This window comes from Littorina saxatilis, linkage group LG6 (genome assembly GCF_037325665.1).
Source record: "Littorina saxatilis isolate snail1 linkage group LG6, US_GU_Lsax_2.0, whole genome shotgun sequence".
NCBI lineage: Eukaryota > Metazoa > Mollusca > Gastropoda > Littorinimorpha > Littorinidae > Littorina > Littorina saxatilis.
Window position 1 is genome coordinate 44036555 of NC_090250.1, and position 13804 is coordinate 44050358.

Here is a 13804-nt window from a genome sequence, read left to right on the forward strand (position 1 = left end):
CCTCTTTCCTCTCCCTCCTCACATTTCCCGCCCCTCGCCCCCGCCATCCCCCTCACTCACCTTCCCCTGGGCGCCAGAGCTCTGCCAGTATCCCTCGTTTCCGTCAATCAGTCTCATGGACTGGTTCTCTCGAGAAGAGACGGTGATATTCTTGACACACACGTGCCAGTTGTCGACCAGCGCCCCACTGGCGAGCCGGTACACTGGCTTTGTCTGTTTGCCTGGCTTGCCCGCAAATGTTGGATCGCTCCCTGTAAGTAATTATTAAATAAAGATGACATCAATACAAGATCATTCAGCCAAATCAGAATGACCCCTTCATCTGCTTGTCAGCGAATGCTGGTTCAATACCAGTTATAATAATCAAAATAATGCAATATCATTCAGCGGAACAGTATATTACCCTCATCTTTTTTAAAAGCAAAGATTGTTTCAATCCATGCAACTAAATTCAGCAAAAGAATTTTGATAAGTGGTCTTTCATCAAAACAGTACACTGCCTCAATCTGTTTGAATCTAGCTGACCTCTCTTCACTGTAAGTGGATCTCTCCATCAGCAAGCCATTGGCATTTTCACAACTTATCCTTTATTTTGTTTAGCAAAGAAAGTCTCTTCGATTACCAGGCTCATTGTAGCGCTTGAAGGGGTGGCGGTGGGTCTTGAGGTTGCGGAAACAGTTGTAACAGATGTCGTATTCGTCACACACCTTACACTTGAAGCGCGGGCCTGTGATGGGGCGCATGCAGCAGTTGTCACACCTGGAAAACAACAATAGCTTGTGTTTTTCTTTGCACACCTGAGACACTCAAGTCTATTTGGAATGAATTTCTTTTCGCTTAGAACTCATGGCAGCCATAAGGGCATTGCTGTAATTGCATAGCTCTTTGGCTTACATGTATCGTCTTTCATTAAATCGAAAATTTTATAAGTAAAGTTTCATTTGATTAATATACTTACCCGAATCACATATAGCATTGACACAGTCTGAGATGCTAAGGTCTGAAAAGGCTACCCGTCTAAAAAATTTAAAGGGAAGCAACCCCACCACAAAAAGTGTAAACGTAGCCATGGTAATGACCATACACCCGGGGAGTTACCTCCCATGGGTGCATACTACGTCACTACCGCTACTCAACACGTGGTCAATATCATACGGTTTTAAAGAACTCTAAAAAAACCATAAGCGGGGTTGGCGGGAGGGAATTCACTATGTGATACGGGTAAGTATATTAATCAAATGAAAATTTACTTATAAAATTTTCGATTAAATTACATATTCTTACTCCGAATCACATAAAGCAGATAGCTTCAACAAGGCGGTGGGAAAGAAACATCCAACTCACTCTTAAAACCTTGCCAGAAAACTGGCCCGCTGCCAAAGTCAGGATGGGCCCGGTGAGAAAGAAAAATCTAACTCACTCTAAAACCCTTGCCAGGAACTGGCCCACTGCCAAAAGACAGGAAAGGACCGAGAACCATCCTGATTGACAGCCGCGATGTCTCTCAGGCAAAAGTTGCGAAAGACAACATCAGAGAGCCATTAAGCTGTGCCCAGCACATCTTCCAATCTCCTGGACCGTAAAACGGCCCGGAAAGAGACCCAAGCCTTGGAAAAACCCGAGCCGAGTAGAGGGAAAGACAAGCTGCCCCCCCCCCCCCCCCTTTCTATTGGAAGGAAATGCCAATGCCCTGGAACAATCCGTGGGTAAGGTTGTCCACTCAGTACTGAGAAGGACAAACCCTCATGGTGACCGTAAGACAATAATGCCAAAGTATGCAAACCTTGGAATGGAGTGAGGCCCGAACGGCCTGTGAGATAAAAGTCAGCTCCAGAGAAGAGTGACCAATCTCCAACAAAGAGAGAGAGAGAGACACCTGAGTACAAGGTACCAGAGTCCAACACGATGAGAAAATCTAAACAAGTCGCGTAAGGCGAAAATACAACATTTAGTCAAGTAGCTGTCAAACTCACAGAATGAAACTGAACGCAATGCAACGCAGCAAGACCGTATACTCGTAGCATCGTCAGTCCACCGCTCATGGCAAAGGCAGTGAAATTGACAAGAAGAGCGGGGTAGTAGTTGCGCTGAGAAGGATAGCACGCTTTTCTGTACCTCTCTTCGTTTTAACTTTCTGAGCGTGTTTTCAATCCAAACATATCATTATGTTTTTGGAATCAGGAACCGACAAGGAATAAGATGAAAGTGTTTTTAAATTGATTTCGAAAATTTAATTTTGATCATAATTTTTATATTTTTAATTTTCAGAGCTTGTTTTTAATCCAAATATAACATATTTATATGTTTTTGGAATCAGACATTGATGGAGAATAAGATGAACGTAAATTTGGATCGTTTTATAAACAAAATAATTTTTTTTACAATTTTCAGATATTTAATGACCAAAGTCATTAATTAATTTTTAAGCCACCAAGCTGAAATGCAATACCGAAGTCCGGGCTTCGTCGGAGATTACTTGACCAAAATTTCAACCAATTTGGTTGAAAAATGAGAGCGTGACAGTGCCGCCTCAACTTTCACGAAAAGCCGGATATGACGTCATCAAAGACATTTATCAAAAAAATGAAAAAAACGTCTGAGGATATCATACCCAGGAACTCTTATGTCAAATTTCATAAAGATCGGTCCAGTAGTTTAGTCTGAATCGCTCTACACACACACACAGACAGACAGACAAGACAGACAGACACACATACACCACGACCCTCGTCTCGATTCCCCCCTCTATGTTAAAACATTTAGTCAAAACTTGACTAAATGTAAAAAGGAAAGAGCTCACCAACTAACGAAGCAGAAGGCAAGAAAGACGGGTAAGTGGCCGGTGGGTGTCCAACAAACACCAAACAGCACAGCCACGAGAGCCATAGAAAATTTCACAGCCTCCTCTCAAGACGCTGAAAGTCGTATAAAATTGACCACGTGTTGAGTAGCGCAGACCTGTTTACCCCCATAAGTGTTTTGGAGTAATGCTCAGCCCCAAAAATAGTAATCCTGGCACAAAAATAGTAATCATCCAGCATTCGTCGCCAATTACAACGCCGCGGCACATGACAACTGTGTCTGCGAAACGCAATCATGCACATATATCCATCATTTACAAACAAAACACATCAGTCAGTTTTTGTAGTCATCATAATTTCAAAGAAGATCCCATCAAAAGCACATGCATCACTGATTCTTTTTCTTTTGCTCGTAGTAGGCCTTTTTTTAGTGTGTCAAGCGCTTCTCTACTGTACTTGCGCTTGCCGAATGAGTGAGGGCGAGACTTCACCACTAGAATAAGGCTCTCCAGCGTCTCGTCAGACAGACATGATCTCTGGTCAGTCCTGTGCTTTTTCACCCCATTTTGCCATTGAAAAAAACAATGCCAAACATGTGAATTGATTTAAAAAAAAAAATTAAAAAAAAAATTTAAATTTTTTATTTATGAAAATCGTAGTCTTGACACGGATAGCGGAATGGCGTATTTTTTGCAGAAAATCGTAATAAATTACGCCAAAATCGTAAGGGTAAACAGGTCTGGTAGCGGTAGTGACGTAGTATGCACCAATGGGAGGTAACTCCCCGGGTGTATGGTCATTACCATGGCTACGTTTACACTTTTTGTGGTGGGATTGCATCCCTTTAAATTTTTTAGACAGGTAGCCTTTTCAGACCTTAGCATCTCAGACTGTGTCAATGCTTTATGTGATTCGGAGTAAGAATATGTAATTTAATGTCCTGAAAACTGTCAGCATGCAGTTCCATTCATTCTAGCTGTTTGTAGAACCTTGAAACTAAAAGAAAATGCTGAACAGTTGGGCTGTAAAATAAAAGCTGTTTTTGATTTTTGAGCCAAGACACATTGACTGAGTTACAGAGTTCCCTGTTTAGTTACAGCGAAACATCCACTTTAAGACTTCAACAAATCGGAGAAAATAAGGTCCTAAAAAGAAAGGAGTCTTAAAATGGGGGCAGGGCGGGGATGTAGCTCAGTCGGTAGAGCGCTGGATTTGTATCCAGTTGGCCGCTGTCAGCGCGAGTTCGTCCCCACGTTCGGCGAGAGATTTATTTCTCAGAGTCAACTTTGTGTGCAGACTCTCCTCGGTGTCCGAACACCCCCCGTGTGTACACGCAAGCACAAGACCAAGTGCGCACGAAAAAGATCGGGGATATAGCTCAGTTGGTAGCGCGCTGGATTTGTATTCAGTTGGCCGCTGTCAGCGTGAGTTCGATCCCAGGTTCGGCGGAAATTTATTTCAGAGTCAACTTTGTGTGCAGACTCTCTTCGGTGTCCGAACCCTCCCCCCGTGTACACTACATTGGGTGTGCACGTTAAAGATCCCACGATTGACAAAAGGGTCTTTCCTGGCAAAATTGCTTAGGCACAGTTAATAATTGTCTACCTATACCCGTGTGACTTGGAATAATAGGCCGTGAAAGGTAAATATGCGCCGAAATGGCTGCAATCTACTGGCCGTATAAAATTTCATCTCACACGGCATCACTGCAGAGCGCCTAGAACTGTACCCACGGAATATGCGCGATATAAGCGTCATTGATTGATTGATTGATTAATCCATGTCAGAGTTCGGTGGGTTATAGAAACACGAAAATACCCAGCATGCTTCCTCCGAAAACGGCGTATGGCTGCCTAAATGGCGGGGTAAAAAACGGTCATACACGTAAAATCGAAAATTTTATTGTAAATTTTCATTTAATAAATATACCTACCCGAATCACATGTAGCAGTTGACTCAGTCTAAAGTGCTAGGTCTGAAAAGGCTACCCGTCTAAGGGGAGCAACCCCAACTAAAAAAGTGTAAACGTAGCTATGGTAATGACGACGCACCCAGGGAGTTACCTCCCCTCCTGCGTACTACGTCACTACTGCTACTGACCACGTGACCCCTATCATTCGACTCGAAGAATAAAATCTCCCAATCATAAGCGGGGTAGGTGGGAGGGACTACGATATGTGATTCGGGTAGGTATATTTATTAAATGAAAATTTACAATAAAATTTTCGATTAAATTACATATTCCTACTCCGAATCACATGTAGCAGATTGAAACAACAAGGCGGTGGGAAAGAAAAAGTTCAAACTCACTCTCAAATCCTTGTCAAGAGCTGACCTCCTGCCACCATGGCAGGCAAAGCTCTAGATCCATCCTGGCGAAGAGCCGAGATGTCACGCAGGTAAAAATTCATGAAGACATCCTCGGAACGCCAGTATGCGGTGTGGAGCACCTCCTCCAGTCTTCTTGATCGTAACACGGCCAAGGAGGAGGCCCAAGCTCGCGTCTCGTGAGCCCGAGCTGATTCCAGAGGAAGGACAGGCTGTGTCCCCCCTTCATTGCGGCGGCTCCACTCGTAAGCATGCTTAATGAGCGCCGACACCCACCGGGCCAGAGTCGTCTTAGTAATATCCTTATGTCTCTCCGTATTGAGAGAAATAAACAAAAGCTTTTGAGCTGCGGATCTAAGAGACTGAGCACGGGCAAGGTAGATGCGAAGGGCTCTAACAGGGCAATTTACTAAGTCTGGATCATTCGGAGCCAGAATAGTGGACAAAGGCCTGACATGAACCAAAGGAGAAGCTCGCTCGGGAGCCTGGTTTTTCGCAAGAAACTCAGGTCGAAACCGCAAAGTAACGGACCCATCTGATTCAAAGGAAATGTCGTCCGAATTACCGGAGAGAGCGTGGATCTCACTGCCCCTTCGTGCCGATGCTAGCAGCAAAAGGAAAAGGGACTTGCGTGTAAGATTCGCAAAACTGGCATCTCTGAGAGGTTCAAAATCCGCTGAACGCAGAAACTCCATGACCAATAAGAGATCCCACTTAGGAACGGGCGTACGAGACTTGACGTCAGCAAGGGAAGCGCCCTTGATGACCCCCGCGATCACGCCACTAACATCTATAGAGCGACCTATCTGGCGTAGGGTCGCCGAGATGGCCGATCTTCTTACTTTCAACGAGGCAGCAGAAGCTCCCTGAGAGGACATGAAAGCAAGATGGTTCGCCACATGCATCGTGCGGGGCGCCGTAGCATCCAGCCGATGCTCGTGACACCAGGTAACCCAGGCCCTCCAATGTGACTCATAAACGGACGAGGTAGATGCTCTGTGCGAGCGTCCTACCAGGTCCATGGTCAGATCTGATGCCCCTTTGCGCCTCAGAGAAGACCGCACAACCTCCACGCGTGAAGATTCAGCATCTGAGGCTCTGCGTGGAGGCTGCCGGTGTGAGGCTGTACCAGTTCTCCTCGCGTGAGAGCGAGAGGAATGGGAGGGCCCTGGGCGAGCCTCAGCAGGTCCGGGAACCACGGCTGAGACGGCCAAAGAGGAGCGATCAGCAGGAGGGACGGGCCCTCCTGCTCCGCCTTCCTGAGAACTCGTGTGAGTAACTGGAATGGCGGGAACGCGTAAGCCTCCAGGCCTGACCAGGAAATGTCCATCGCGTTCGTCTCCCACGCCTCGGGATCCGGGAATGGTGAGACGAACACTGGTAGTCTCTTCGAGAACCTGGTGGCAAAAAGGTCCACCTGAGGTTTCTGCACAAGAGACCAGAGACGATCCAGCGCTCCGTGAGTGATGGTCCACTCTGTTTGAAGCACTCTGTCGGAGCGGCTGAGCGCGTCCGCCAGAGTGTTCAAGCTTCCGGGCAGGTACCTGGCCGAAAGCCTGATTTGATGCTCTGAACACCAAATCAGGATCTCGCAGGCCCTGACCGAAAGCGACGGAGACCGCGACCCTCCCTGCTTGTTGATGTAAGCTGCCACTGTCGTGTTGTCTGTAAACAGACGAACATGCTTGGCCTGAAGGGAGGGCCGGAACTTGTCCAGAGCTAGAGCCACGGCTTCTAGCTCCAGCAAGTTGATGTGCTGCATCCTCTGATCTGCCGACCACAGACCTGACGCCGTCAGCTGGTCTGTGTGAGCCCCCCACCCCATCAAGGACGCGTCCGTGAACAGGTCCAAATCTGGGGCAGGAAGGGCTATCGGCACGCCCCTGCACACCCACTCCGTGTCCAGCCACGGAAGGGTAGCGGATTGGAACCATCCCTGGAGAGGGATGAGGGCATTCCAATCCACCGTGGGAGAGTCCACGAACGGCTTCAGCGCCAGCTGAAAGGGACGTTTGTGGACCCTCCCCAAGGGGACCAGGAGAGCCATGGACTCCATCTGCCCTAAGATGGAGGCCAAAGTCCGCAGGGAGGCCCTCGGGAGAGGCAAAGTGGAGCGTATGCACGCCTGGAGCTTGTCCACCCTCTTCTGAGAGGGCTGGACAGTCCAAGCCACCGTGTCGAAAGACATTCCCAAGTAGGTGAACGTCTGACACGGTGTCAGCTCCGACTTTGATCGGTTGATCGAGAAGCCAAACAAGTTGGCCTCCCGAAGAACCGATTGGGTATCCTGCTCGCACCCCGCCTGACTCTGACTCAGGATGAGCCAATCGTCCAGGTAGGCACGTAGCCGGACACCCCGCGACCTCACCAGCGCGCAGACCTGTCTCACGACCATGGTGAAGACCCAAGGGGCGAGAGACAGGCCGAAAGGAAGGGCGCGAAACTGGTAAACCTGACTTGCCCACCGGAAACGAAGCCATTTCCGGTCGGCTGGATGCATAAGAATATGGAAGTATGCATCCGTCAGGTCGATGGAAGTCGCCCAATCTCCCGGGCGGAGAGAGTCCCTGACCGACGCTGGCGTCTCCATCTTGAACCTTATCTCCCTCAAAAAGGTATTGAGGAACGACAGGTCCAAGACAGGACGCCATGCCCCTGAGGCTTTGGGGACGGCGAAAAGCCGTCCGTAAAACCCAGGGGAACTGTGGTCGAGGACTTTCTCCACTGCGCCCTTCTGCACCAGGGAGTCTATTTCCGACCGAAGGACGGAAATGGCTTCCTGCGAGGAGGGAGGCCTGAACGCCGGCGGACGCCTGACCAGAGGTGCCTTGCCATCTTTCCAGAGAAGACGGAAGCCCGACCTCACGACCCCCACGATCCATTGACTCTGTACAGACACGAGCCAGTGGGAAAGTGCCCGGGAAGGGCCCCCCGCCATCACCAGAGTGGAGGGCGGGGTGGGGGGGAGATCGGGAGCACTTCATTGGGGGTGAGGCTTGCTTCCAGAGCCGCCTCTCCCCCTGCCGGAAGACGGTCGTCTTCTCGAGCCCCGAGAAGAGGAACGTCCCCGACCCTTGTCTGCCGGTTTGGGAGGGCCAGCAACCTTAGCCTGCTTCGGCTGAGAAGGCTGAGACTGCTTGGACTGCTTAAGGCTGTGCAGGGAAAAGTCAGAGAACTGCTGGTCCCTGTTAGCCTGAATTTCCTGTCTTCGGGCATCAAAAACGAGATGCCCAAAGAGGGAACCCTCCAAGACCGGTGAGGCACGCAAAGTGTCCTTGGTCGCCTGATCCGAAAACTGAGAGTGTGACAGAAATAGATCCCGACGACACATAACAGAGTGCGCATAGTGCACAGCAGAAAGTCTCATCTGTTCTTCATTGACCCTCGCAAGAGCGGCCAACAAAGTGGAGACGTCATCCGCATCCTGATCCTCGCTGAGAGAGAACGGATTCAGCGAATCAGTGAGGGCACGAGAGAGGGCCCGAATGAGAGTCTCAGCAATGGAGGCAAGCTCCAGCTGCTGACGCCCTGCCTCTTCAGAAGCAATCAGCGTGTTCTCAGAAAAGAGCACGCCGTCATCCTTCTTGATAGGCTTGGCCAACAAGGCAAGCATCTCCGGAGGAACTGTCAAAGATGAACGCGGGAGAGCGAAAGCATCCAACAAGTTCCTAGGAGACTTCTGCAAAACCAACCGCTTGTGAGACGACAGAGCGAATGCAGAAGCCTGAGAAGGCGAAGCCATCCACTGCTGAGCCAGCTCCGGAACTGAGCCGTGAGGCACAAGCAGCGGAACCGGAAGTGAAGGAATTCCGCTTCCGGAAGGAGATGGCTTGGCCAAAACTTGAGAAAGCTGAAAGGCTATGGATGGAGACTCCAAAAACCGGAAGTATGAGTCATCCTCCTTCCCAGAGCGAAAATCAGCCATCGCGGACGGTGCCGTCGAAGCGGCAGCCGACGAGACCGAAGCCCCTTCCGCGAAATATCTCGAAGTGACCTCAGCAGCGGCCTCAAGAGCCACTTTGAGTCTCTCCGGATAACCAACACGTGCAGCCTCGCTGGCGACGGACTGAATATCCGAAACATCCGGCGAAGGACCGAAGTCCACGTTGCTGGTAGAAGGGCGGTGAACACCGTAACCGGAAACCGGAAACCCGTCCACTCCAATGCCATCCGAACTCATGCCCTGAATAGGGAAAGAGTAAGAGGACGGCATGCCCACAGCCGCCGGAACCGGAACCGCAGTCGAAGCAACAACCGAAGACGGAAGCGCTGACTGCCCCGGCCAGGGCTGAGACACCTGCCCAAAGGGCTGGTGATGCCCCCCCGCGACCGCCACCCGAGAGGAAGCGGAAGCGGAAGAAGCAGCAGATCCGGTCTGAGCCGGAAAAGTATCAGACGCGACCGCGAAAGGCGGAAGCGCAGACACTGTGGACGGCGGCCGGAAGGCCGATTGCCCAGAGGGCCACGTCCGGTCAACCCCGGAAAAGACCCCAGCGGGTGCGTACATCGGGGGACCTATGCTTCCGGCGAGTGCCGGAAGCGCAGCAGACGGAACCGGCTGGTCGACTCCGGAAACGACCCCAGCGGGTGCGTACGTCGGAGGACCTACACTTCCGGCGAGTGCCGGAAGCGTCGAAGCCTGAACCAAATGCCGCCATTGCTCATCGACACGATGGTCTTCCGTGAAGCCAAAGTGAGAACGAACAGGGGTTTGCGGGTCGTGAACCCGCCGAAAAGGGCTGCTTCCCAGCAGGGAGCGTCCAGCGGCCTCACGAGGACCTACGGACAAGCCCAACTTACTTGCGTCGCCAACCACAGCGGTAGAAGGCACAGAAGCAACCGCCTCGGTCAAGGACAGCGTCACAGCCGGAAGCGGAAAGGAAGCCATCGACGGGACAACGGAAGTCGAAGGCTGAGAACGCACCATCTCCTCTCTCACCAACGTGCGAAGCTCGGGAACCAGCGAAGAAAGCAACGATGAAACCAGCGACGTCGAATCTGCAAGAGGCAGAGAAGACGAGCGAGAAACAACGGTACGCGTAGGTTGATTAGACTGCCCCCCAACCGGCTGGTCATTTGGGGCAGAAATAGGGACCGTCATAACAGCATTATTAGCCGCGTCAGAAACAACAACCAAAATAGGCTTAGGGACAGAAGTGGAAGACTTGGGTTTAATTTTCCCCTTCGCATCAGCCTTGCCGCGCTCGCGCTTTTTGTCTCCGTCAGACATGCTGACAACAAAATGGAGACACAAAATTCCAAAATGGCTACCACAAAATACGTGACCAACACGTGGCCGAAAATTTCAAGTAGCAACTGAAAAATTACGTTCGATACAAGTAAAGGAACGAGCTCACCAACTACCAGTGCAGCGGGTGAAGAGACGGGTGTGGGTGCCGGTGGGTGTCTAAGCAAACACCAAACAGCGAACTTCCACTAGAGCCAAAAAATTCACGACCTGCTCCCTAGAAAGCTGAAGTGTCGAATGATAGGGGTCACGTGGTCAGTAGCAGTAGTGACGTAGTACGCAGGAGGGGAGGTAACTCCCTGGGTGCGTCGTCATTACCATAGCTACGTTTACACTTTTTTAGTTGGGGTTGCTCCCCTTAGACGGGTAGCCTTTTCAGACCTAGCACTTTAGACTGAGTCAACTGCTACATGTGATTCGGAGTAGGAATATGTAATTTAATTCCACTCGTGCAAAAAACACGAGTGTACGTGGGAGTGTCAGCCCACGAACGCAGAAGAAGAAGAAGAAATGGGGGTAAATTTACATGTTATGAACTGGAAGTCTGAGAAAGCAAGGTCTTAAAAAATATGGAGTTGTACATTTGGGTGTCTTCAAAGAGGTTTCCACTGTACATGGCTGATGTTGGCCTGTCAGAAAAGTGTTACTTATCAGCCAGATAAGAGTGTGTACTGACGTGACGTGTGGGTGCACGCTGGGCACAAGCTCCATCTCCTCAATGACCCCTGTCCAGTGAGCCTGCTGGGGGAAGTCCACCGTCACGTCACGACCGTTCGGGTTGATGGCTGCACATACAAAAGGCAAGCATATCAAAACATTGTGCCAATTTCTGCAGGCAGAATGGAGAGAGCAGTAAATGGTGTTTTGCCTCGTCAACATTCTTGTCATATCAGTATCGCCTTTCTATTTTCCAGTAAATTTCAGACCTCTTGTAAGAACATCTTTCACACGTAAAATAATTGTATTTTCATAACATGTAAAAAATAAGTTAAAAACAGACTTCGAGAAACAAAAAATGGGCAGACAACGAAACTTTGAAAGAAAATAAAAATGAAAAACATGTGTCTCGGTGTCAATTACATTTCAGTTGCAAAAGTACTGTGACAGTCTGTCTCGCATGATGAATTACATTTTTCTTCCCAAAAAGTACAATAACATAGTCTCCACTTTCTTCTTATTTTTTTGCATGCAAGTCTTTGTAAAACACAAACATGACAGCATATTTCAAACTTGTTGCCGTATTCCTGTACCTGTGACAGTACCGATGCTGCCATGCGTGACGGAGCCCCACTTGTAGGTGGGTGTGGTCACGGACTGCTTCACTCGCACCCTGTCCATCACCCTGATGGTCTGAACCGTGTCTGGAAAACAAAGTGAGGAACGTCCTGAATGTCTACATGGTTTGAATCGAGACATGTCTATATATAAATGCACTAACATGCACAGTCTCGAACAAAGTAAATATTATGTATTATTATACAACAAGTGGCTATTTCAGCTTTCATGTGAACATTCTTTTCAAACTCTGACCAGCAGACCTGGGAACCCCTGTTTTGCACTTTGAGTATTCTCAAACAAACTTGGTGTATTTTCAAAAAAATGAGCGTACTTCACACAGCGTTTGCACATCCATGATTAAAACATGCCTCATGCGCGTCCGTCACACCGTTAATTAAGTTTACCTATACATTTAAAACATATGCTTTTTTCAATTTTTACTGACAAAAACTGTACCGTATTTGACGGACTACAAGCCGCGACTTTAAAAAAAAAAAATCGCATTGCGGCTTATAAAAAGATGCTGCTAAAACGTCACCTAAACTTGAATAGCATTCACCTAATGGAAGTCGACGCGGATTTTCATTTCGCTCGATTAGCGATTACCGGTACTTTATTAGCTCTCTACTCAAGACTCGGCGCTTTTTTCTTTCTTTCGCGAATCTTCGTTTGTCAACAAGTCGTCGTGACAAGCGTACAGAGAAACACCGGATGTATCAGGATTTCGGTTTTTTGTGTCTCGGCGATAGTTGGAGGAGCGAGAGCCGCCATATGTTGTGTTTTCGTCTGCTCGAAATGTGCGCAAAAGTCGTAAACCATCCCAAGAAAGCTTATTCCGGGCGGGACTACATGGGTGTGTTGGTTACAAATTGTGTGTGTGTGATATTTTTCTTCAAACTTTTTCACTTTTCTTCTTTGTTTCACTTGTTTATTCTCAGAGCCGATTTCGCCAAATACCGTACTTTTGTTTGCCTGGTTGTTTTGATTGATTGACACGATCCGATTATATTTTTTTCGACGGCGGCTAATATAGTGACGTAATCATGTGCCAAAATACTAGATCGGCTTCAGGATGGGCTTGTGAAGAAAAGTAGTCTAGGAATTTTTCTCGTCGTATTTTTTTCCCACTGACCGTACTGAGCGTATTCTCGACAATCATGCGTACAAAATACGGCGAAATCGTATGGGTTCCCAGGTCTGGACCACCTCTGAAATTTGACATCATTTTTGATATTTTTGCAGATTGCTGCCACCATTTGGTGGCCTTTAATATTCACAGGCACCTGATGTGCAATTTCGTACTGATGTTGTGCTATTGTACTATCATTTCCCCATTTCAATTTCCATTTGGTGTGTGTTAATGTGCATGCATGGACTTTCGCGACTATTGTTTGGTTTGTGTATGAGTGTGGACACATACAAACAACTGAGCTTGAGAAAAAGGTTTGGAGTGCGAGTGATTGCTGAACTGCCAAGCTAATTTCCTTGTGGGCTTAAATGAAATCTTGAGATGCTCCTTAGTTTAGCTCATCTTTCCCGAATATTTTTGCCATCTTTGCACCTACGACTAAAATATTACAACATTACTTTCCGCATCCCCGCTCACAGTCACCCGACCCCATGGCAAAGCTCACAGTCACCCAACCCCATGGCAAAGCTCACAGTCACCCGACACCATGGCAAAGCTCACAGTCACCCGACCCCATGGCAAAGCTCACAGTCACCCGACCCCATGGCAAAGCTCACAGTCACCCGACCCCATGGCAAAGCTCACAGTCACCCGACCCCATGGCAAAGCTCACAGTCACCCGACCCCATGGCAAAGCTCACAGTCACCCGACCCCATGGCAAAGCTCAGTCACCCGACCCCATGGCAAAGCTCACAGTCACCCGACCCCATGGCAAAGCTCACAGTCACCCGACCCCATGGCAAAGCTGTGAAGAAAACACTGACCTCTGGACAAATTGGTGAAACCCAGCTGCTCCACATGGATGTAGCGCACCCAGTACGTTCCTGTCTTTTTCTGCCAGTCAGCCTGGATGTTCAGGTCGTGTAATCCATCTCTGTCCAGCTGCTCACACAAATACACACACTTTCAATGAACAAGTCAAATACAGTGGAACCCCTCCTGGTTTAGGTCCTGATTTT

General features: G+C 48.8%; 1 protein-coding gene across 4 annotated transcripts in view; it reads right to left on the reverse strand.

The window, feature by feature from the left end:
- Nucleotides 1-13804, reverse strand: part of LOC138969300 (E3 ubiquitin-protein ligase HERC2-like) — a 156792-nt gene that overhangs the window by 54361 nt on the left and 88627 nt on the right. For all 4 annotated transcript variants that reach the window (XM_070342057.1, XM_070342056.1, XM_070342054.1 and 1 more), the window contains 5 exons: nt 13610-13727; nt 11628-11738; nt 11054-11162; nt 623-759; nt 61-251 (listed from right to left, as the gene is read on the reverse strand). In XM_070342057.1, coding sequence (XP_070198158.1) covers nt 61-251; nt 623-759; nt 11054-11162; nt 11628-11738; nt 13610-13727 — 666 coding nt within the window. The remainder of the gene's footprint in view (nt 1-60; nt 252-622; nt 760-11053; nt 11163-11627; nt 11739-13609; nt 13728-13804) is intronic.